Raw genomic sequence first — 25,995 nt, 5'->3', positions numbered from 1 at the left:
TCTGACTAAAAGGTGATGTTAAAGTAATTTCCATAACATCAAACTATGAGACAAATTATAAACTTCATGGAGGAGAAAAGTGGGGGAAAGGAGCAGGAGCTGAGATGGAACAAATTTCTTCATGGTAGTGCTCAGAATGGGGAGAGCTCAGATAATGCTGTGAAAACTGCAGTGCTAAAAGTGCTTGGAAACAAGCACAGCCTTGGGTTTTCAGCTGTTTCACAGTGAGTGACTCCATCCTTGAAGGCATTTTTCAAACCATCCAGACACCCTGCAGAGCCTTCTCCACGGAGGAGACTCCTGGCAGGGACAGCAGCTCAGCCACTGCTCGGGAATCTCTCTGGACCCCAAAGCCTTCCCAAGGTAAACCAGGCACAGAGCAAATCTCACTGCTCAGCACAGGATTGCATCTGCAAGGGCTCCAGCAGCCACAAGTGGGGTGCAATGGGATGTTCTGAGGGGAAGGAGCAGTGATCCATTGCTCTCCAGGAGAGCCAGCTGTCATCCAGGAGAGCACAGCGGCCAGAGCAGCTCAGACCTGACACCAAGAGCTGACTGAGAATCCCAGGATGGTTTGGGTTGGAAGGGACATTAAAGATCACCCAGTGCCACCCCTGCCATGGGCAAGGACATCTTCCACTGTCCCAAGTGCTCCCAGCCCCAGTGTCCAGCCTGGCCTTGGGCACTCCCAGGGATCCAGGGGCAGCCACAGCTGCTCTGGGCACCCTGAGCCAGGGCTTTACACCCTCCCAGCCAGGAATTCCTTCCCAATATCCCATCCATCCCTGCCCTCTGGCACTGGGAGCCATTCCCTGTGTCCTGTCCCCCTATCCCTTGTCCCCAGTCCCTCTCCAGCTCTCCTGGAGCTCCTTCAGGCCCTGGAAGGAACTCTGAGCTCTCTCTGGAGCTTCTCCTCTCCAGGTGAGCACCCCCAGCTCTCCCAGCTCCAGAGCAGAGGGGCTCCAGCTCCAGGAGCATCTCTGTGGTCTCCTCTGGACTCATTCCAGCAGCTCCAGGTCTCTCTGGTGTTGGATCCCAGGGCTGGAGGCAGCTCCACAGGTGGGGCCTCACCTGGGCAGGAGTTCCCTCCCTCACCTGCTGCTTTGGGCTTGGAGAGGAAAAACAGAACTTGTCAACCTTGGAATTTCCAATCAGGGCATTTATCAAGGCAGTGCAGCACAGAGATCCCATCTTATTAACAGTCCTCACCTGGCAGATTTTTGCATTTAAATATTATAATATCACTGCTGTGATTGTTTTCCTTAATGAGGCAGAGGAGCTTTCTTCCAGGAGCCTGAAAGACCTCAGTGTGCCCAGCTTGTGACAAACAAGGGGGTGACAAAGTGTGGGAGGCATTGAAGGTGGCCAACACCAACAGAAAAAAACCCTGTTGAGTGTAGTACAATGATTATAAATGTGAGGAATGGCATGCAGCAAGGATGAGGGCAATTTATCCTGAATGTTAGAAACAGCTCAAACACTGAGACTGAATTCATGTTCTGTGTGCCAGGGGAAAGGACTAAATGAGATGAGAGACTTCCTTTTCCTCCTGTAATTCCCATCACCTCATGATTCAGTGATAAATTCCCTTCCTACCTCTGCATTTCATTCAGGTCATGCACAGACACAGCACCAGGACAAACCTCCAATGCCACTGAAGCCTCTGATGCTGTGAGCAACAAAATACAGAGTCCTCCCCAAAAGTTAATAATCTCTCACTTTGCTCCAACATCAATTGGATATTTTCTTGCTGTTTGGTAATTTCTGTTTTCTTCTTACAATTCCCACTGGATAGCTGAAGCACTGACGGGCTGCTCTAATAAGAATTGCACACCTAAATTATTCAGAGCCAATTTATATTTATATATATAACTGTACCAGTACTGGACTTTTACCTGACTACATTTTCCCCACACCCTTTATTACCCAAAAATATAAATAAATGTCATCACAGTCTCCCTCAGCCTAGGAAAGACTTACCAAAAAACCTCAATGTTTACAAATAACACAAAAAAAAGACAAAAAAATAATTACAGTTTGTCTTCTGCTGTTCACAAAGCTAAAATTGCATTTACCAAGGAGCCAAGCCAGCTTCACTGGGAGCTGCACCCATGCCATCAGTTTTTAAAGAGCCTAAAATTAAATTAAAATGTATAAAAAATCTTCAAGGTGAATCAGGAATTTTCTTCTACTAGAGATACATTATTTCAGATTTAAAGAAATAAAAAACAATGCCTAAAATTTAATTGTTTTTTTAAAAAGGAAAAAAATTCCTTTTGCAAATGTTAGCTAAGTCATCCTGATTTTTGATAATTTTCTCCCCATGTACACACTTCTATTTTTCTAGTTAACCACAAGCTTTGATCCATTTTTAGAGCTAGATGCAATCTGTCCAAAGTGACAATTTTTATTCCAGAAGAATTTTGTGCTGAAGAAGCTCACTCAGCTCTGCTTCGATTGATCCCTACATTATATCAGTGCTCCCCCAGGTCCCAGCCCCTTCCAAGCAATTCACAATTTACAGGACCTCTGTAGGGGGATGAAGGGAATTTCTGCTGCCTTACAGCACCATGTGAGTTTATTTAGTTTATCTTACCCAGGTGCTGAAGCATTTCTCCACTTGGCCCCCCAGCCCTGGCTCCTGCAGCCAAATCTGTCACTCAGAAAGTGAGAAAAGCCCAGGCATCCCCCCTGCCACACACACCCCTCTAAAATAAATAAAAAGAAATTGCAGCAGTCAAGGAGGGCAGGAGCAGGCCCCAAGCAGGGCCCAGCTGAGACATTTGATGGGCACAGAGGAAATGTTTGCAGCGGCTCAGAGCCTCCAAACCTCCTCCCTTCAGTGGGGATAAGCCCCAGGTATTTATAGACTTGATCTCATTTCCTGTCCTGGGCGAGTTACACAAGGTTTCCCAAAGACTCACGTGCCAACCTAAGGCCATTTGGGCTCTTTTTCCCTGTCAGGTGTCCAGCAGAGCACAGAATTCCTCCTGGAGAAGGAGGATTTCCCTGTGTCTGGAGTGAACACAGCTGTGGGTACCGCAGCTCGCTCCGACAACCCCATCGGCTCCTGGCCCCAGCAATTCTCTTTTTTGCTACCCCAAATATTGAAGGAGAGATTCATAATCTCTCTTCTGGCCTTGAATAGATTTTGAACGAGCCAAAGACTTAATCTCTCATCACAAAAAGATTAATCAATGCCCTTGATCTCCTTAGCAGCACTTCTCTGGTTCCAGTCACGACAATCCCGTTGGGCAGAGGGAGCCTGAACCACACATCCACTTTTCCAGCTCATCTTTCCACTGCCCCTCAGAGCCAGGAAATACTTCCCTAACTCTGCTGAGGATCATTCATCTGCTCTGTTTCAGAAGAAAACCACGGGAAGCTTTGTCACAGCTCTCACACCAGTGACCACAACTGTTCCTGGATCAATACATCCCTGAGATGTTCTGTGTGTACCCAACCAGCCATGGACAAAAATCAGCCACTTTTCCAGCATGGGACTCTCAAAGTCTCATCTTGAGGTGCACCATGGTCAGGCTGCTGTGTTATTTAGGAGTGCCTGTAGTAAAAGGTAAACTGTTAATTATTACAGATTAGGGCAATGATTTGCCAAGACAGGCACCACAGTTTCATTTTTTACATTCAATAAACACAGCATTTGAGCCTCGCTTGGGCAAACCCAAACAAGCTGGCACACTGCAAGCAGAGGGTGCCCAGAGGTTGTGGATTCCCATCCCTGGCAGTGCCCAAGGCCAGGCTGGACAGGGTTTGGAGGGTTTGGAGCAGCCTGGGACAGTGGGAGGGATCCCTGCCATGGCAGGGGGAGCTCTGGATGGGCTTTGAGATCCCTCCCAACCCAAACCACCCTGGGATTCTCTGATTCTCTGTTTAACCCCAAACACAGGACAGGCCCAAACTTCTTAAGTCTAAACTTCAGCAGTGCTTAACATTTTCTTTTATCCCTTCTGTCACCACCTCTTTCTCTCACTTCCCCCTTTGGCCATTCCACGTTTTGGTCAACTCATCTCAATTACAAAATGTAATTTTGAAAATAATTTGTCCAGCAGAATCACTGCCACCTCCTTCAAACAGCCTGGGAAGCAAATCTGTGTTGTGCTAACAGAGCCAATTTGTCCTGCTCTCAGGCAGGGATCAGGAAGAGCTGGAATATTTGGCCAGACCACAGCTGGAGGTCAGAGGTCAGTGTGTTCCCCCTCACCACCACACATCAAAGGTTTTTTTAAAATTATGAATTTTATTAAATGAGATACTAAAGTTTCTATTACTTTTGCATCATTTTTCGGTGACATTCTGTTCTAACAGTCACTGAAATCAAACAAGAGAACTTTTCCCCCTTACAAAGGCAGCTTGGTCCATAAAGACAGAATTCAATAATTTAGACAAAATAAACCTGGTTTCAACTTACATTATTCCAGTGTTTTGGGGCAAAACTCTTTCTGTTTTGAACTCCAAGCTCTTTCACCCCTAATCTGTCTCATATCTCTGCACAAAATTAAGCATGACATGACCCCACTCTGAAATGAAAACTTTCAGTATTACAATAAATAATCCTGTGCTTCTGGAATAAATTTTAAATTATTCCTCCTAGGAATAATTTTTCATAAAGATTCCAGCTTCTACTGTAGCCTTGAAATAAATAAAAAAAAGATGCTAAAGAATGTTGTTGAAACACCTGATCTCTAGGAAAAACCCACAAAGCTCAGAAATTCTATGAGGTAAATAAAACTTATTTAACCATATAGAGAGTGTGGGTAAGACACTTTCTTGGGTTTCCATTCCTTTCTCTGGCAAAAGGGAGAGAAAACTACAGCTGCCACTGCCCTGCCCAGGACAGGAAGGAGCAGTTTAAGGTACCTGAGCATTTTCCTGCTCCAGGAAGAAAACATTCAGCAGACAGATGAGTGAAACAGTTAAAATTTTCGCCTTCCACACAACCATTTTCTACAAATTATGACTATTTTCCTCCAGTATTTGCTTCTCCAATTTTCTCCTGGCAATATAATCCATGCAGAAAATTATCTGAGCTCTTTAGCTAAAAAGACACTTACTTATTTATTTCATCTCAATTCTGAAATATTTACAGGATACCATCTAATTTTGGAGTGTTCCCACACTGGAAGTGATTTGCCTTTGCTCACATTAAATGTTCCTCATTCCAAACACACTGCAGCACTCTAAAATGTGATATTCCCTGCCTGCAAAGCTTTCCTTTGAGCTTGGGAAATGTCCAAGATGATGATGATGATGATGATGATGATAATAATAATAATAATAATAATAATTTATATATATATTATTATTATTTTATTATTACAACAGTGTATCTGAGATAAGGGCCTTGTTGAGTGCAGTCCTTAAATGAGGAGCAGGGAGGCTGAGGCACAGAAAATCCAGCAGGTGAAGTTTGGGATGCTGGAACCACGTTCCTGTTTGGGACAAGGCCACCTTCGTCCCCTGCCAGCGGGGGATGTGAAAGGGGCTGGGTGTTTATCTCTAAAGTGCCACACTGATAAACACTGGAGCACAGAGGATGGGTTTTTCACAATAAGGTGATCCATGAGGAAAGGGAAATGAATCCTCTCCAAAACTGCAAATAATAAAATGATTTTTTTTTTTTAAATCTTTTTTTTTTTGACACAGAGTTGCCTTTTGAGGGATGTTCTACATATTGGGAAGGGGTGAATACAGTGCTGGAAAAACAAAGATACAGCTCCAGGCACCACAGACACATCAGTGCTCGGCTGAACTCCTTCCTAGGAAGGAATTTTTGTGGGGAAGCAAGAGCAGCAGTTCCATCCCCACCAGAGCCAGAGCAGATTTCCCCCCACACCAACACTCTCCTCCAGGAGCAGCCTCCAACCCTGCCACAGCTGGAAACCTCTTAATGCCAACAGCAGCAGCTCTCAGGAATGATGTTCCAGTGCCACACTTGCTCTAAGGAAAACTTCAAACCTTGTTTTAGTACTTAATTACATAATTTCCAACACTGTCCTTCTAGTTTTCGTGCTCCATTCTCCATGGAGTGAGTTCTTGTGTCCAGTTTTAAGTTATTTCACTGAGATAAATCAACCTAAAAGCAGCTTTTTACCATGGAGACTGAAAGAGAATTGTAGGTGTATTATGTGTGAGGGATGTGTAGGTTGAGTGTTGGCTTTTCCAGCTCTAATAGCTGAGGGATAAAATTCATACAGAATGAAATGATCTCTCTGCTTTCTGCTGCTACAGAAATTTGGGGGATGCAGCAGCTTTTACAACTCCTTGGAAGTTGTAAAAGGGGAGAATTCAGCCAAGCAGTGACAGTCTTGCAGGGAGAAGGGCAGCAATATCACCCCAGCAACAGGAACCCTATGTAATATATATAAACCCCAAATTTCTTATCCAGCTTCCACTGTGGTGAGTGACCCCACACTTCTGAATTAATATGGAAACATCTTGAGACATTATTTAAAGGTTTAACTAATTTGCAATCATTATCCACTGGCCCCCCACCAAAAAAAAAAACAAAACAAAACCACAAGACTAACATTCACCACTTGGGAGAGTTTTCAGAGGTCAAGAAAATAAATGTTAAGTCCATGTTTTTCATTAATTTCTACCACATAATTCTCCTCCAAATGGATTTTGGAAAGGGAAAAGTAACAAGTCTTGCCTGCAAGGCACACAGGCAGCAGGAGGTACAGGCTTTGAATTGGCTTTTAAGAAGTCAGAAAACCCACAAAGCTGCCAGCTGGTAAAATTTAGTTCCAGGTCCTCAATTCAGAGAGACAGACAATCCAGAGATGAACAGAAGCAACAGCAGTTTGCAGCTGAACCTTTCCTAGCAAAATCCATTTACTTTAGGCATTTTTGATGATGAACTTTTCCACTTGCTGCTGAAGTTGGGCTCAAAGGACAGTGACTGATAGCTTGGGGAAGAGCTGAAATTGGAGCTGGAGGTCTGAGCACAGAACACAGCCCAGTGGCTGCTGCGGTGGAAATAAACGTGTGTGGAGGTGTTCCTGTGCAAACAGCCCCATCCATCCTCAGCAGCCTCAAGGGTTTGGAAATAAACACTAAGTCTGGGCTGGAAGTTCTCCCCTGAGCTAAGGCTGAGGGCAGAGCAGGGGCACTCTCCAGCACACCTGCCCCAAAAACAGTGACCCCAGAGCTTTACTGAGGGACTAATTTGCAGCCTGTAGGAATAAAGGATGATTTTCTACCAAATTCATTAAATAAACTGCCAGGAAGGGTTTTTTTGCACCTGATCCTTCTCTACCACTTTTTACAGCCCACATAATGTGGAGGAGGATGTGGATGCCGCTTGTTTTGGCCCAAAAATGGGGTAAGCAAAGCAACACCAGCTCACCCTGGGGGCTTTTGCTTTCCTCCCTCACTAGAGACAGCACAAGGACACCAGGAATGTCCCCTGGGCTCCACATCCTTGTGCAGCAAGCCCTGGGACAAGGTTACACATCACACTGACACCTCAGGAAATGAGAATTGGCCAAAGGGCAGCTTTGATCCTTAATTCCTGCAGCGTGCCAGCCATGCTGTTTAATTCCTGCCTGACAGACACGAGTTCCACAGGTGCTCTCACACCTCAGCTCCATTTTCCTCATGCATTACTCTGCTCATGCAAGTTGCTGCCTTCTATTGGCAGGGAATTACAGAACCATTATTGCATGTTCATGAGAAAAAGCTCCAGATAGAAAGAGGTCAACAGGTTGAGCTTCACTTACTTTGGCACCGTCAGCAGTTGGTATTGCTCATATTTTGTGACAAAAAAAGTCTCTCCTTATGCTGGAAAGAAAAAAAAAAAAAACCATACTTTGCTCTTATGTCTTGGAAATGCAGACATTTGGTTTTGAAAAGAACAGCTCAGTTCTCATTCAAATAAAAAATACTGACTTGCACAAGACCTTACTGTTAATCGTTTGCTTTGGGTTTTATATTTAAAGTCATGTAAAAAAGGCAGGTAAAACTCAGCTGCAATTGAGTTTTCTTTGCCCCTTACGCTTTGTAATTCTTACTGAATAGAAATAAGGTGGGAATTTTTTTTCCCATTACTTGCAGCAACCGTGGCTCTTTGTGGGGCTTCAGAGTGCATTAAATTTGTATCTGACAAGACTCTACCCGAGCTCCCTAAATACTGGGGCTGGGCTAAAGGGTCCCAGGGGAATTTCACTCAGATATGGCTGCTGCAGAGATTGTCCAGATCCAGAGGATTGAGTGGAGTCCCCATCCCTGGAGGTGTCCAAGGAGGGCCTGGAGGTGGCACTCAGTGCCCTGGGCTGCTGGGGACCAGTCAAAGATTGAGTCCAATCTTGGAGTTCTTTCCCAACACCTGTGATTCTGAGAGGTTTCCTCCTTAACCTTCACAGGCAATATTTATTATCCTTAGTGCGTTACAGCCTTGAATGGAATTTCTGCTCTCCCATTCCAAACCACTTACGAAAATTCTGTTTGTCACTCATTAAGCAGCTGTAGAGTACCACAAGAAATTATTAATACCACACGGCTGTGCAAACAGCAGGGAAAAAATGGTTAGCACATTTTCCTCAACAAAATCCTTCCAATTAACATTTTAGTTAGGAAATTCACTCACCATGAAAGCATCTGCATTTTCTTAAAGGTTGTAACTCAGTCTTTTAATTTTTCTCACAGCATTTTTCACTGTGGCTCTATTGGAGATACCCAGCAGCAAGAAGGGAGACTAAGTGAATTATACTTTTAGCTCATACTTTATTCTCTTTACTTTAAAACTTCAGGAACTCAGGCATCCATTTCACCCATCATTTATCCTTGGAGACTAAGACAGCTTCAGGGAAAAAAGCAATTACCTACTATGAAAAGTCTAGGAGTTACAATTATGAAATAATAAAATGTCTAATTTAGATATAGGGTTTTATACTTTTTAGCTCAGTGAAATGGTACAAAATATTCTCTGAAATTTTTCTATCCATCAGGTGGGATCACTCCTTTGACTGTGATACCAAATGCAAATTCACAAGTGCTTATACAGCAGATCTGAACGTGCATTAGAAATCAGCCATTGAAAATCTATTTTGCTTACCTTGTCACCAATAATGGAATTACAGCACTAAAAAACACTTTTCCTTCTTGGACACACCAAGTAGAACACTTCTGTCCCCAGAGTGAGAAGAACTCAACTTCCCTTTAGTGTCTCTTCCTCTCAGTGCTTGAAGTGTCACTGACACTCCCCACAAAAACAACTCAACCTCCCCCCATGGCCACCTCTGGTTAATTTGCTCAGCAAACTAATCCTCATGATTTATAAACCTTTAAGAGCAAGAAACAAATTCCAAAGGAGCAGCAATAGCAGAGCGTAACCAAACTTTTCACTGAAGTTGCCTGAGCAAAGTGATCTTTACTCAATGACACAGCGTTCTCTGGGATGGTCAACTCCTGACCTGCAAACTCTGGCTGCTGTGCTGCCAGGGAAAGCCTTTCTGAGCTCTGCATGGTGACAAGCAGCACTGCAAGGTGGCAGGGAGAGGGAAGAGATAAAACCCTTTATTATATAATCAGACTCTGATAGTGCCAAGGTGTGGCAGTGCAGCCCAAATTCACAGCCTTGCACCCCAAGTGCTGCTGAGCTCCACTCCTGACCCTGATATGAACATTGAAGCCATGAACTTGCCCAAATCTGGCAAAAATACTTGTGATGCCATGCTAGACTGGGGAAGAGATCCCAGGTGACACCAGGGAGTCAGTCCTGGTGCTGTCCCTGCACTGCATTGATGTGACAATGCTGCCTCTGCCCCTCCTGCTCCCCGAGCTGTCCCAGCAGCCAGGCCTGGATGGGGCAAGGAGGACAAGGTGCAAAATAACAAGTCAGGGGGGAATGCTCAGGCAGTCCAGCAAGCAAACCTAGGGGAAAACATCCTGCACTGTCTCAGACATCAAGGTCTGTGGGGCAGGAGAGGGACAGAGAAGCCAAGGGACATCTCCAGGTGAGCCAAACCCTCCTCCTCTGTTGGAGACACCAGCACCGAGTTTTGTAGCAAAATTCAAGCTTGTGTTACAGCATCAGGAAAAAATTGTTTTGTCTGAGCCTCAAAGGAGCAAATTTAGCACTGCCCAAAACCTTGTTCTGTTTAGATGTCCCAGCCCTTGTGCATCTATAAGAAGTGGAGCCCATGGTGGTACAAAATTCATCCCAGGACTAAGTGAAGAAGAGGGGAAAAAGAACAGTTGGTTGTGGCCAAGGTTAGTGAATTGTTCATCATAAATTAAATTTATGCAGCGTGTTAAATTTCAATATTTGAAGGGGTTTTTTTCTTCTTTCAGACTGTTCTAAAATGACATCTAACAAGAGGAATGAGGACAAAGAAGCTGGCTTTAAAATGGAACTGGGCAGTTTCAGGGCCAACATTCTACAGCACCTTTTAACTCCTGTAAGAGAAACCAAAGGACCCAGGAACATCTTTTCAGTCCTGTTTTTTAGCACTAGGCCGTGGCTCTGCTCCTGAACCACACTCCCCACTGTTCTCTTTCAAAAGCAACATCTGCCCAGATGTGTACAAGGAAAAGAGTAAAAAATGACAAAGTGCACCAATGCCCAGGATGATTATGCACAGCTCAGGGAGTTCCCACAGCTCCCAGCACAAACTGCCTGTGCTGCTTCCCCAGAAGGTGAATCCTAGGGGAGGATGAGCCAGGCTGAGCACGGCAAAGCAAGATTCTCAGGCAGAACCGCCAGGGCCTCCTCTAAAGGCAAGGGATAATCACTGCTGTGCCCAATCCAGTCATTACTCTTGCACATTACTCCAGTCTGAAGGGGAAATCAAATAAATGTAGCAATCTAAAGCTTAGATTTGGGGCAAGTTGGTCTTGACAACCTTCTTCTCCTTCCCCACCCAACGGAGAGAGGCAGAGCCTCTGCAGAATGAAGAGATAACACCTGCAGAACAAGCAAGGCTTCCCTGCACATGCAGTGTGAGATCTGAAAAGCACATTAAGAAGGAGCACTTTGGTGGCACTCTAGATAAGATCATGAGATAATGTTTAATCCAGGCTGACGCTATCTGCTCCTGCTGGCTGGAGACAAGGAAGGTCTGACACCAAGACACTGGCAGATTTCATACTCACCACTTCTGTCAGCTCAACATAAAGCTTGCTCTGAGCTGGGACCTGGCACATCTCACAGACTTGGACACAAATCTGTGGCTCAGTATTAAAGCTTCCAGCCACAAACAAGCCAGCCTAAGCTTTTCTTCACTTCTTTCTAGGCTGAGGAAAATCAAAACAAGTGATTAAGACGGTTCTTTGCTTCATTAACAAATATACAAAGTTTTATTTTGTTTATTAGATTGGTTTTCTGTATGTTAACATTATCGTAGCAGTTATAACCCACATTCACAGCAGAAATTTTCTAAGAGCATTTTGCAACACTAACTGCTGTATCAGAAATCCTCAAGAGAAACTTATCTTTTAGCTACTCAGGTAACTTGAATAATAAAGTGCAAAACCACAATAAAATTTGACAGACATATGTCCCAGCTCATATTCAGTGGAAAAGAAAGGTTTATAAGACCACTAGATATGGATTCACTGCACACAACAGAAGAGTGTGACCTGAAGACACAAATTTTCAAGTTTTCCCATTACCAGACATTGATTACAATGAATAATTTTCCATTACTTTTAAGAGTAACATATAGAAATCACAATGAGGTTATAAATAAAACAGAACACATTGGCCAGACAACCTGAAGCTTAGCCCTGTATTTGGTACCTTTTACCCAATAAAGGTTTTGGGAAGAACTGATGAACAGGAACAGGTCATTTCTTGATGAAACAGCCTCTGATTTGACAAGGAATCAACTGGCAGGACATGACACAGCACCTTGTTTGGAACACAAGTCATAAATGGATTTTTTATATGTATTTTTTACCACCCATAGACATAAACATGGTCTCATTCAACTAATGATTGCCAGCATTAATTACTGTCCTGCTCAATTCAAGGAAACAGAGAAATCTCAGAATATTATGGGAATCAAGTCCAATTCATAAAACATCACCCAATCTTTTGTGCTCTTCTCTCTCTACAGCCACTGCTGCAGCCTCTCCAGTACCAAACACTCTTTCCAAGACAGATGAAGTTATCACAAACTCCAGGGGCCTTTCCCTTCTTTCTCCCTGACTCATGGATCTCCATGAAGCCCTTCGGAGCTACGACTGAAGCGAGCATCATCCACAGGGACACTACTCAACCCTTCTGCTTACAGAATGCAAAGATGCAAATTAAATATCACTCTAATTTCATCAGCTAACACTGCTGTTCTTCTACCACTTGCCAGAAAATGACAGTTCAGCAGGCCAAGCTTTAAGAAACACCAGAAAGTCTGAACTATAAATCGATTCTGCATCCCTTTACTAAGCTCACTTTGCTAAGGACACAAGACACCACTGCCAGAACAGAGAACAGCAAGCCTTAAGGACCACGTCCTGCTTATAGCTCTATGTGTAACCAAAAATTGCACAACATACATTCCCAAATAACTCATTTTTACACAATCCTCTCCTTCACATTGCTCTATTTCACTACAGTCAGTGCTCTCATCGAGGAAACAATTCCATGCACAAATAGACAGCAGAACATCCAGTGCTATTTGGGAGGCTGCAGATTGCATTTCCCCCCTTTTTGATCCTTTCAGATCAGCGAATGCGAGGGCCCAGCTGTTGTACCTAGGATAAGGCACTTGCCCCAGATGAGCAGTACAGCACCAGGCCAGCGTGCCAGACAACCTGGAGGGACCTTTTCTTCACCATTCAGAGCCAAACAAGCAATAGTTCTGTAGCAATTGTGCTCTTTCACACTGGACTGCTCCTCCTGCAACAGCTTGTGCAGCTGCAGAAGCTGCTTCACATTCTTCCCTAAACTTCTAGTAATGGCCACAGATTTTGCAAACTTCCAGAGGTTTATTCTATTTCCAAATCAGCTCGAGGTGCACTTCCAAGGGATTCGTCAGAACTCGCGAAACATCACCAGGAAATCACAAAGAGAAAATTTCCACCTGTCCAGCAGCAGCTTTTAACCATCTACACAGCCAAGGTTTGTCAGTCGAGGTCTCATATGATTTCAATTCCCTGAAAAAACAAAGTTGCCTTATGGCATGCATAGTATAGATATCACAAGTGCTACCTGGAAGAGTTCTAGCTCCAATCCTCCTCCCTCCCAAAGGGGACAAATCCAAACCCCCTTTTCTGAATAGTTTAAATTCAATCTTTGCTGCATATACTTCAAATAAACCTGCGCTCCAAACCTTGGAATAGCCTAGGAGTAAAAATCCTGTTAACTCACCACTAAGAGAAGACTAAGAAAGAAGTGAGATCTAGTTTCTATCAAAAACAAAAGCACATCTCACTTCTGGGTTTATTTATTACTTTCTCAAAGACATTTTAATATAATTATTCTGATATTCTGTCTGCATAACAGCCAAAATCTCAGTTTTAAGGAAAACCCCTCATTTTACACTGATTTGAACTCCCGGTAGCTTTAAGCACCCAAATAATTTTAATTTTTTTTTTCTATTGAATGAATGTTCTGCAGTTCTAGAAAGATGAGTTATGCACTTTTGTTCACATACAAAAAGACAGTCTAACAGATGTAAACTATTTATTGAATATTTGCCACCAATATTGTTAAATACATAATCTTGCAGTTTTCCGCTTTCAAGTTAAAATGTCAGAAACAGAACACCAAATATTTACAATTCTTGTAAGGAATGTTACATAATGACACATTAAGGCGTAAATTCTTTTGGCTTATAATTCTGAAAAGAATGATAATAGCAAAAAGTGATGCAAAATCTTTCTTGTGAGATTATGATTGAGCTACAATGTTTTACAAAAATATGGTGTAAGATGGCAATAATCCCATTCAAAATCCTGCATTAGGCCCCTCGAGAGGGGCTGATAATTTATACAGTCAAAACTTTAAAATTTACATATAAAGGTACCCTATCCACCATTGAAAAGTACAACTCTCAACATATACAGTTTTCAGGCCACAGTTTTGAAGGTCTGGAGTATCAAGTTGGTTTGATGAATTAGTCGGTTGGCACTTATGAACACATTTATTGCCCTGTGGAAAGAGAAGAATATTGCTTCAGACACTTCTAGAAACACAGCATTGGAGAAACCCAGCATCACAGGCATCTAGGCTTTGAGAACTGGAAGCACAGGGATGTTCCACCCTGTGCTGACCTACCTGCAGCTCCCTGCTGGCAGCCAGCCAGCCTCATTTGCATAGCTAATCCCAGAAAGGCTGTGTTGATTTGGCAGGAATTTAAAAAGATTTTGGCTCTCTATCATCACTGACATCTCTATCCTTTCATTCTGGGATTCAGATAACCAAGGGAAAAATGTGGAGCAGATGACTGGGGCTTGGAACCAGATGATCTTTAAGGTCACAGCCATTTTCTCACTCTGTGATTGTTAAACACCTTCCAAAGCTGAGCTCTTCACCCCACCAGGAATTCCAGAATTGGCAGCTCTTCCCTCAAGGAATACAGAACGTGCACACGTGTGACAGCAACACACTATTTTAGTTACCTTTCTGCTAAGAAAGGTGTGGGGTCACAGAATTTTTCAGCTCAGTAATGACGTCTGAGCATGGCTTGGGTTTGGTGCTGCTGCTTTCTGAGGGGAGCAGGGATCTCACTCCATCTGCAGCTCACACAGGCTGGAATTCCTCCTGACTTCCCAAGGATAGGAAACACAGGCCTCATGGAATTTCTTACACTATTGCAAATAATTAACACACTTCAAGCTTAAGCCCACAACACTCAGTACTTCTGTCCAGGAATCAAAGCTACCGAAACCTACATTTCTCATTTTGGTACCAAATTTAGCCTCGATTTCAGGAAAAGGAACAAAAACAAGAATGCTTTGATGGGAGCAGGATTGTACTCCCAGCTGGTCTCAAGACTTTTCTCTCCTTTAGTAATGCACCATCTCCTGGGTGCTTCTCAGCCTTTGCCAAGCTCAACAAGAGCGACATCAAAGTTGGGTCCATCTTTAAAACAGAAACTTTGGCACTGTCAGAATCTGAGAGGGACCCACTCATCCTCCAAAGGAATCACTACAGTGAATTATACAGGAATAGTGACCTCACAACCCAAGGTGAAGACCTGGAAAAAGACTTCAGTTTGAAGGCTAAAATGTTCAGTTAGAAAAAGATTCAGCTGAATCATTCCAGGTACTGCAGAGCACTGTGAGGGTCTATAAAGAAAGGCCAATAAAAATGTAAATCAAAGAGAACCCTGCACAGATGTTTTGTATTTGCAAATGATACTTCAAATAGGTAAATTATTTTCTCAATAAAAAAATCCATAATTTCTTTGTCCTTGTATATGCACTGAGAAAAACTACGCAGGGCCAGGAAATTTAACTTCTCCTATTTTCAAATTCAAAACTAACACATGGGTGTTACATGGTGGCATATTTAACAAATTTCCCTTTCCTCAAAGGCATTTCAAAAGAAACAGCATTTTAAAGCAGCCATAGTAATGAGAGGACATAGGTAAGGAAATAATTAGGCAACTCCTAAAAAAGGCAGCTTACACCCCAAAGCTTGTCCAATTTTCCTGCTAGTCAAAACAAAAACCTTTCATTATGTTATGTGAAAACAACAGGACAAAAGCATACTTACTTTCCATCTTTAAAATAGGTTTTGAGAGTATCACTGAAACTTTTGGAGTATTTTACAAACTCTTTCTTTTGGTGCTCAAGTGCCTACAAAAACAAAAATACCAGGAGAAGAGTCTTAGCTCACATATTTCTTGGTACAGTTTCTGAGAACCTTGAGGTTAAACTGATCAGGAAATTAATTAATGTTACCTCAGGAATAAAAAATTTTGGTTTTTTTTCTTTAGAAGAAACAAAGAGAAGTAATTTTTTTCTCTAGAACTCCTGAGAGACCTATCATACAACCATTTTGTTGTTAAAGCACGGTGTCATTGACCAGCTAAACTCTCCTGCTCATCCTTTGATCCAGAGGATGCCTCCTCTTTTGCTATCAGAAATAGTGGATGCAGAGCTGGTGCACGTACCCGCCGGTTCTGGTACTGGTATTTCTTGAAGACATTATTTACTGTGTCAAGAAGCTCCTTTATTGCACTTGCAATGTCCCTGTTGGGAAAGAAAAAGAGAATTTGAATATCCTTAGGAGATCCCACAAAATGCTGGAATTTAATCCCTTTCTGGCAGTCAAGTATTTCTTAGGGCAGTCTCTAGAGAGGAGGTGTCAGACATGATGTAGGAGACCAAGGGCAGAGAGCCACAGCAGCGTCCTGGGAATCCAGCCTTGGAACCAGCAAGTTTGGTCAAGTAACAGCCTCATCATTTCTAAGTGGGATTGGACTCTCTTGCAATGGGAACAGTGCTGCTACATCTACAGAATTTCAACATTCAGGCCTAAATACAGGAAGTTTGCCCTCTCCATCTGCAGCAAAATCAAATACTTACTTGATTGTCTGAAGAAACCTCACTCTGTCATTGATCTCATCTGGAATCTTGCTAAGAATCTGTTTAAGTGCTCGTGCCTTTTCATTAAGATCTTGGAATTCAGGTTCAGGTCTTTCAATCATATACTCTGGCAAAAAGAACATATTCAAAACCAGCATTAGTTTGTCCTCAGGTCTGTAGTGACAGCTAAAAACACGACACAAAATGCACCAGGACTGCCAGGGTGAATTTGAAGGTGATCAGCACAGAAACAACCGTGAGCAGAGAGCTGCAGTGAATAACCCCCGTGTGAATCAGGACAGTGCAACAATCACCTTTATTACTGCATAGTGGAAAAAGAGCTCATCTTACTTTATTTCAGACATTAAAGTCATCAAATTCAGTATTAAAATAACTTAAAGCCTGCAGTATATTCTCCTTCTGTGACAGCGTAACTGCTGCTTTTAATTTGAAGCAGGGGGAAAAAAAGAGGATGTTATAGTCTATATTTGGCTTTTCCTGGTTAGCATTGCAAAAGGTGAACTATGCACCCATAAAAACATAGCTCTAAACATTCATTCTCTTTCTTTCCTTCTCTTATTAGTCAAGCATGGTTTTCAGGGAGATTTAATTTCTCCAGTACTGGCATTCAAAAATACAAATTTTCTTCTACCATGCTGAAAAAATTCCACTAAGAAACAAATAACCTCTTCTGGAAAAAAAAAAAAAGAAATAGAGAACTGCATGTTCCTAGTTAACAGTGCAATTAAAAATATAGTTATTCAACATAGGATTTATTACCTTCTACATCATCAGCTGCCATACGCAGAAGAGACTCTGTGAAATTCACATCCACACTTTTTTTCTCCAGAATTTTCATGATGATGTCCTGTGTAAGACCTGGATTTTCTTTTTCAGCCTGTATAGCAGAGAAATGTTATTTTCTTAAGTATGCAGGACCTGGACATTGCAAGCACAAACATTTTCATGTAAGTCGCCTCAGATACTGCAGGACTTTGCTAGGAACTTTGAAAGCTTAATGGCTTTATACCAGTAGATTACATTAAAAACATTTTTCCATTACAAAATTCATTTTTCTTGGATTATATCACTGATTTTGTACAAGTAACTTTTCCAATAAGCCCTTCTACTCATTGTAATTTGAGTAAGAAAAGTTTTAATAAATGTCTTTATCCTGTTATATTTTCATAAACACCAAGTTTTGAGACAAAGATATTGTATCCCCTGGAACTGAATTCACTCCAACACAGGTGCTACTCCCCCACCTTCCCCATGACATTTATAAATGTGCCTCTCATGAGTCACATCATATGCTCAGACATCATCTGGGAATTGCTCTTTCAGAAAAAACACAGGTTTTGATTGATGATATATCTAAGTACAGAGCTGGACTGACACTGGAGCTGCTCACATCAGCTGTGCTGCTACCAAAATCCTGCTCTGAGTGGAAGAAAAATGAGCCTGGTGGGTTTTTTAGCTGGCACTACCATTTTTTACCAACATCTCAGTTTAACATTATTTGCATCCAGCTTAGCTCCTTACCACCGATTGTGAAAACACATAAAACCAACCCACACTTGTAGGAACTCAGTTTAAGACTTGAGACCATCAAAGTACATTTAGATTTAAGTGCAGGAAGAGGGAAGTATCCCAGAGCTGCACAGCTCAGATATGTCATGCCTGACATTATTTTGTTTCAATATTTCAAAAGATCACCACTTCAATAAAGTGTAAAGGAATATCTGTATTTTCACTCTTTAGGAATACAATGGCAAAGTCAGAAGAAGATTTTTTTTCCATTTACTGCTGGATTTCTACAGAAACACTCAACTTCATCCACAAAAGAAATCCCATTACTATTCACTTTGTAAGCCAATTTCGAAGTCTGCTACGTGCCTATTGCTCATGAACACCTATTCTACAAATCCTGTGGGTTTATTATTTATTCACTGACTGCTCCCTCATTTAAGCTTTTGTTCTATATGGACAAGAGTCTGTTTAAAATTGCTCATTCAGTTTTCTACTCATGACATCTGCAGACATCTCAAGCTTCCAGTTCATGCAATTGTCCACTTTATTTTTAGACTACTGGATCAAGGATGAAGTCTTAGGTAAAAAGACAAGGAAACAAGAGAGCTGACCTTTCAGCTTCATCATACACAGCTTACTTTTGAAACAACCATTTTTCAATGCAAGTTAATTCTCACCTTAATAAATGCTGCTCTCAGTGTCTGAGCTGCAGACAGATTTACTCTTTCTAGCTGCAATAAAAGTTTAGAATTAGTTATTAACATTCTGTTGTTATCAGAACAAAACAAGTCAAATCACACCTTGCCCTATAAAGCAAAATGGAAAGGGGGCTTGACAGAAGCTTTCAAATTGCTGGTCTGACTTCAGAGATCCTTTAATCACAAAGCAAAGAGTTCCCCCCTCAAATGAAAACAAAAATCACTTGGTGTATTTTGTAGCACAAGTCCAACAGAAGATTTTGAGAACACCTTGGTAATCTCTGATATTCAGAGAAAAACAAGTATCTTATTAAATTACAACCATTAGCAGTAAAATTAAAATGCATCAAGCTGTTCACAGGTTTGACTGTGTACTATTTCCTGCCAGAGAATACCAGAGCTGCATTTTTGTGAAAATCCTCTGTTAAAGAGAAAAGCTCAGGACCAAGACAATCAGCAACCTTTAATGAGCATGAAACTGTTCATGGCAAAAGGGTGAAACAACACAGAGAGAGATGTGTTAGACAAAGCTTTCCCAAGACGGACAACATGCTACTGTGGCCACATTTCCCCAAATAAAGGGGATTGATTATTGCATTCCAAGGCAAACTGGAGCTCACCTCATTAAAGACAGGGTACATGACAGCATAGAGAGGCATGGAAACCATAGAAGTGGTCTCTGCTTCATTCTTCATCTCTTCCATTGTCATCCTCATTCAAAGAGCCACTTCTCAAGGAAAACACTATAGAAGCAAAAAATCTCCTCATTCACTGGAATGTCTCTTCTTTTTCCTCGTTGTGCAAGAATACTTGAAGAACTTGGAAAATCTGTTGTCCTTAGGGTGTGTGAGAAAAGAGAAAGCAAACACAAATTACAAATGCTTGTGAGGCACAGGTTCTAAACATGACAAGGCACAGATCAATGTGAGTTTTACTGCCAGAAACCAGGGATTTCTTATTACAGGAGTCTAGTAAACAGGGAATGACCACTTGGTGTAACTTCAAAACCCTAACTGCAATCTATTAAGTGAGTATTTTAAAGAAAAGGTGCTACCACAAGTGTTTTTCCCCTTCAAGTTCTTATGGAATCAATTCTCCTGAAAGCAGAGATTTTATGTGATATTTACAAAAATCTTGCCACTACTCACAAGCAGCAGCATAAGGTTCCTGACAACTCCCATCCAGAAAAAGCTTGCACTACACATGCTGCAACCCCAAACCTCATCCAGCTGCATTGTGACTATTAAAACTACCTATAAATACTCCATATTTTTGCACATGCATCAAGCTGTGATTCTGCTGGAGACTGGTGCCTACTTTCCACCCATCTGAATGTGAACACTACATCTTTGGTTCTATATAAGCTGAAGTCATGTTTCCACTCAGGGTGTGTCACCAGCTATGTTAACTCAATGGAAAATTATTGTTCCAGTAACTGAACCTCTGTTTTGGAAGTTCTCCACCCAGCCCAGCTCATCGTACCCAACATGGAAGGATCATTGCTCAGACACAGAAATTATGTGGAAAAGAAAAAAGGTCACCTTACAGTTGATAAAAACCCCTTGTTCCAGCCTGCTGTATTTTCTATTAATCAGATTCTTTTAAAATATTTTATATGACATAATTGAGTTTAAAGATCTGAAGTCCAAGTCAAAAATAAAGATAAAAAGAAAGATATTAAGGGTTTTAACTTTTAGATTTGCTTGAAGTATTTAATGTACCAGAGGAAGGATTTTTCCTCCTAGCAAGCTCCAGACACCAGGCATTTGCATGTCTCTGTAATTTACTGACATTTTAGTAAGAAGTGAAAAGAGTGAAATGATAAGAAACAGCAGAAACTACTCCAGCAATCAATATCACTCCCTGGGAGTATGAACAGGTTAAGAACATGCCAAGACATTTCTTCAAGCCATATTCCCCATTATGCTCTGCACTGGCTAAAGATCTCAAGGCTGTTTAAACAGAAGAACAGGTATTTTTTGTCCAGAGCAGATATATAATTGTTTAGCCATAATTATACAAGTGAAATTTGTTACTGATTACAGTGAGCACAGAGAAGAAACTGGATGATTACAAATACTGTGCATATCTCATCTGAGCTTGTGAACAGTAAAAGCTGCAGAAAAATTAAACATGACTACAGTAAAAACTTTATACAAATCTTCTAACATGGACTGCTTATTGCAAAACCTCACTTTGTTTCTCTTGCTGTTCCAACCTCCAAGTGCCACAGATGAGCTGATTCCTCCAGCCCCAGAAAAGGATTCCTGAGACTTTGGAAAGGGGTCTGGATGGATGAAATACTGCAATAATCAGGGGTCTCACAAATTCATCACCCACCCCTGGTATTTTACAGCTGTCAAGAACATGGAAGAACACAAGTGAATATGCATCATTCCTCAAAATGTTGAGTGTTTTCCCAAGAACTTGTTTCAGTTACATAAATTCATGCAAGGTCTGCTCACATGGGGGGAGGGAACTTGTCTGAACAAGTTTTCACTCCCTACTGCAGGTACAAGCTGTCCCATTTATTATCCATGTGCATTCCATGCTGGATGGAGATCTGTTTGTTTTGCTGTTGAATTCCTCCTTTCTGGAAGTTCAGTAAATATCCACTCACACACCTGACAAGCACCACCTGCATTCACAGATTAATTTATAGCAAGTTTTCATCTGTATTCTCAGAGTAAGTTTTTTAAAATAGTTAAATCAGGTCACTGAACATTGTTCTACTCCCCAAAAGATTTTTATCACAGGAAGAAGGGCAAAAAAGGACAAAATTGCCATTAGATATAATTACTTTGTTTTTATGGGTTGGCAGTATCCACACACACACAAAAGGAAATACTAAGTGAAATGATGGATTTTTATGATGATGAAAACCTATTACACTGTGAGCTACCATGAAGAACTCATTTTCTACTGAAGAACCATAAGCTATTGTTACTAATCCATGGTACAGTAAAACCCTCATATAAAAACAATTATACATTATCTATTACCCCTTTTCCAGACACTGACACTCTTAAAAAAAATAAAAAATAAAATACAACGCTCGGATTAACACAAAGGATACCAATTTTGCAATTGAAGAGGTGGGTTTATATATTCATGCACACAAGAAATATTTTAAGAGCATCAAATGCTTTCATTGCCAAGGTATGAAAAGAAATATATTCAATTTATCACACTGCTTGTTCATTATTTCATTATTCAGAAATCTTCCTGTTTTCCAGAAGATACACTAGTGCATCACAGTGTCATGAAGTACCTGACTGCTACAATTCTCAAACTATTTATCTTTACAGTTAGGAATCAACTTCACACCTTTTGGATGAAACTTACTCACTTCAATCTTTGCTAGTGTTAAATAGAAAGAATAATTATCTTCACAAAAACTCAGTGCTCACTGTGCTACTGAAAGTCAATTTGTAATAGCTGCACTAAACCACGTCCAAATATCCTTGAAGAAGGTCTCAATCCTGATTAGGGACCAAATCCTCAGGAAAACCGAAGTTTCTGTTCTATTTATTAGTGGACTATCAGCAAGTCCACTAACCTTCAAAATGGCCTGACTCAAGCTGAAGTTTAATGCACATTATCACGCAGCAAGGAGGAGCTTTCAGCATTTCTTTTAGGATGCGATCAAAAGCAGCTCTGCACAGCTGCCAGACTCCATGACAGTGTCTTGTAACAGCTTAACTTCAGTTCCTCCAATCTCAAAAGAGTCTTTTCTTTGAGAGGAGTTTACCCTAGTTTCATCTGTCATCTGTTTTTTTTTTTTTACATTCTCACAAAAGGTGGAATACGACTCCATGAGAAGGTGATTTACTAGGACAGCACAGTGGAGTGGTAGAGTTGAGAAAATCCTGGAAAACTGTAAGATGTACAAAAGGTGTTACTCTGCTGGCAAACCTGTTAATTGGTCTGAGGGGGCAGATGAGGAGAAGGCAGCAGGACACTGCCAAATACTAAACCGAGCGTGAGCCTGATCTTCCTTTTAGTTACAGTGAGCCCGCAGATCCCAATCTTTGGATCTGCAATGAGAATCCTGGGAGAGAATGTCCAGAATGATACAGGGAATTTAAAGAGAAGCTAGATTTGTCAAGTGCGCTAAAACACCAGTTAATATAACCCTGACTACTCAGTTCTCACCCATCAAACACATCAGGATGTATTCCAAGAGATGCACTAACGTGGAATACGTGCTTTCACTGTCAGGATAAATCTTACATGCTAACCTTTACATCTCGGCACTAAAATATGATCCCAGCCAGTCAGCAAACAGGAGAGAGCTGGTGTATTTTACATGAGGAATAGATCCAGAAAGGTTCTTGGACAGAGCTATTCCCCCATAGCCACCCAATGACATTTTAAATCATTCAACTGAACTTTAGCAGGAAAAAAACCCAAAAACCCAATCCCTGCCAAAAAGGGTGAAGAGCACAAACCACCACACTTCCCAAATGTATAACCACCATTATCAGTGTCTAAGGTGACAATTTGCTCTCTCTAATGCGTTTCATTTACTGTCAGACTTTTGGTCATACACTTAAATCAAGCAGAACTGCAGAGCTGCTAAATAAGAACACAACCATCACCATGTAACTACAGCAGGCAGGATCTTCCCAAATCCACACCTGCTCCTAGGCCAGGCTGAAGATGAGTGAGGTTTCCATCAAAGGAAGGTGTTTGTGTAACACAACCTTCTGAAGCAGTGCTTAAAGCAAAGAGAGCAGACTCTCATGATTTCAACTTTTCAAGTTTTAAACCAACAGAAACACTTGGTATCAATTGGCAGAGTTTCAGCTCTGTCATCAGCAGATCTACCTCTGCACTGATGTTGTCTCTATTCCCTTCTCCAGGCTCCATCCACCCTAGATCTGTTAAGTGCTTAGACATTAATATTCTTTTTTAGAAAAGTACTACAGAGGAACAAGGCCCAAGGCAATGATTACAAATATTATTATTTTAATGGCTGGCTTCCAGCAAAAATCACAGCTCCATTCCTGCTAGAGAAGACTACCTTACTGCCAAGAGGTTCTGCTCCACTTTTTGCAGTGAGGATTCAAGAAGAGGTTTCACCTTTAAGCTGATCTGAGATCCCTGAGTTACCAGAAAAACTCATTCAAATCCAAGGCCAATGTGCATGGGAAGAGGGAGTGTAGATAATTTACTATTGCTGTTATAAAATTTATGGAAGTAAAAAGAATTGCAGAATACACTCTTTTAACTATATACACACCCCACACCTGTCTTGGTAACTTTGTTTCTGTCATTAATGGTCACTTGAATTAAACAAAAACCCCTAATCCACACATATTTATTTTGTTTTTTATCAGATGTTACTTTACCTGCCATTCTATTTTAATTATCCATTACAATTATTTCCCACTGTATAACTTAGATTATTTGATACAAAGCTTCAAAGCTTTGTGTTTCAGATACAGAATACTTTCCTTCTTTTTAAAATGGAGTCTGGGTGGGTTCACTGGGATAAGCATACAGATTAAGCATTAGGATACCAATCTGTATTTTAAAATCAGCAATGATAACAAGAGACTTAAAAGGCAGCCTACTGAACTGATTCCATATTCTACTGATTCTTACACTAAACAGTTTCACTGAAGAGCTAATAAAAGGAATGTCACCAGCAAATAGCACTGAAGTTTTAAAAGTGTCTTCAAATGCCTCTCACTAGAACAGAAATATGGTTTTCAAACATCTCCACACACGTGTAACAGTCACCCCCAGTGAAATTCACTCTGGCAAAGCAGAACTGCTTATGCATTTGATTACTGTAAGAGCACTTCTATGACTAATTCAGAAATGACACAGACCTGTGATAAATCCAAGATGTCTATTTTTAGAACCGTATCAACTTAAAAAACAAAAACCAAGCCTAGCCTGAAGTCAGGCATATAATTAGTCAGTGTTCTTTTGCTGGACTTCAAAATGGAAGTGATTTAATCTGTCCTAATACACTCAGTCTGTGTCTCACATGAGACCCTACAGCCTGTGCTCCAGTTCCACCAGTCAGCAGCACCAAAACTGTTATACAGCATAACTGAAACAGGTCAGAATGAATGTCAGAATAAATAACCACAACATATCCCCGCTCCTCTTTGGGAATGTGAAAGTGAAGCCTTTACTTTATCAAACACGCACAGGTATGACACAGCTCCAAAGGGACAAAAATACTTTCCAACGTGTCAATAAATACCAGAGAAGAATTAGTTCCTCTGATAACAGGAACAGCGCAAGGTTTCAGCCACGCAGTATGTGTGAGCTACAGAAAAACACCAACCCAACTCACCAGTTCAGTGAGCAACTTAAAGGGACACCCCAGCCCAGAACACCTTCCCTGACTGCTCAGTCCCCACAGCCCGGGGGAGAAGGAATCGCAGAATCAATCAGGTTGGAAAAGACCTCCAAGATCGAGTCCAACCTTTGAACAAACACCGCCTTGTCAAGCAGACCATGGCACAGAATGCCACGTCCTGCCTCTCCTTAAACACCTCTAGGAACGGTGACTCCACCATCTCCCAGGGCTGCCCATTCCGATGCCTAATCACCCCTCCTGTGAATAATTTCTCCCTAATGTTCAAGCTACACCTCCCCCGGCGCAAGAAGGGGGAAGAAGCCGAGGTGCCCTTTCTCCCTGCCCGCCGCAGCCACCTGACAGCGCTCCGCTCCGAGAGGACGAGCTAAAAATAATACACACAAAAATAAAACACATCCGGGCCTGCGCCTGCCGGGCCCGGGCCGAGGGAACCAGGACCAGGCCAGGAACCCCGGAGCGGGGCCAGGCCCCAAGCCCCGCGGCCGCGGGAAGGGCGGGGAGAAGGACAAGCCCTCGGCGGCGCCTCGGGGCCGGAGGAAAGAGGTCACCGCCGGGCCGGGAGGGGAAGGGACACCCCGCGCACCTTCCCCGCACGCCGAGGCCGCCCTCAGCCGCTTCCTCAGCCCGGCCGCGGCGCCGGGGGCGGCTCGACCGCCCTTCTCGCAGCCCCGTAGGGCGCGGCGGGCCCCGCGTCCAGCCCGCGCAGAGCCGGGCAGGGCAGGGCTCGGCACCTCACCTGCCCCAGCCCGCCGAGCCCCCGCTGCTCCCGAGGGGCTTCGCCTCCGCCGCCGCGCCGGAAGCGCCCGCGAGGAGCAGGAGGAGCAGGAGGAGGAGGAAGATCCGCGGTGTTACCACACACCAGGCGTTGTCCGGAACCGCGCGCGGGGCCCTGGGGCTCGTAGTCCGCCCTCCGCGACCACAAGC

General features: G+C 42.3%; 1 protein-coding gene across 2 annotated transcripts; it reads right to left on the bottom strand.

Annotated features, from left to right (window-relative positions):
• Window positions 1-13,631: 13,631 nt before the first annotated feature.
• Window positions 13,632-25,942, bottom strand: PDCD10 (programmed cell death 10). 2 transcript variants are annotated; one of them, XM_005525113.3, is made up of 8 exons: window positions 25,808-25,942; window positions 19,349-19,564; window positions 18,708-18,761; window positions 17,281-17,398; window positions 16,501-16,627; window positions 16,086-16,164; window positions 15,686-15,768; window positions 13,632-14,116 (listed from the first exon to the last, which is right to left on the bottom strand). In XM_005525113.3, exons 2-8 carry the CDS (start codon window positions 19,442-19,444, stop codon window positions 14,035-14,037), a joined length of 639 nt encoding a protein of 212 aa, XP_005525170.1. In that variant the 5' UTR covers window positions 19,445-19,564; window positions 25,808-25,942; the 3' UTR covers window positions 13,632-14,034. The 2 variants fall into 2 exon arrangements, with proteins under 2 accessions (XP_005525170.1, XP_014109917.1); XM_014254442.2 differs by having other exon boundaries at window positions 19,349-19,556; window positions 25,808-25,936.
• Window positions 25,943-25,995: the final 53 nt, after the last annotated feature.

The sequence above is a fragment of the Pseudopodoces humilis genome, chromosome 11, assembly GCF_049639895.1.
Source record: "Pseudopodoces humilis isolate 2021_Gansu_Grassland_sample_001 chromosome 11, ASM4963989v1, whole genome shotgun sequence".
Lineage (NCBI taxonomy): Eukaryota > Metazoa > Chordata > Aves > Passeriformes > Paridae > Pseudopodoces > Pseudopodoces humilis.
Note: the sequence above shows the minus strand (reverse complement) of the source record. Positions and strands in the feature narration are given on the sequence as shown.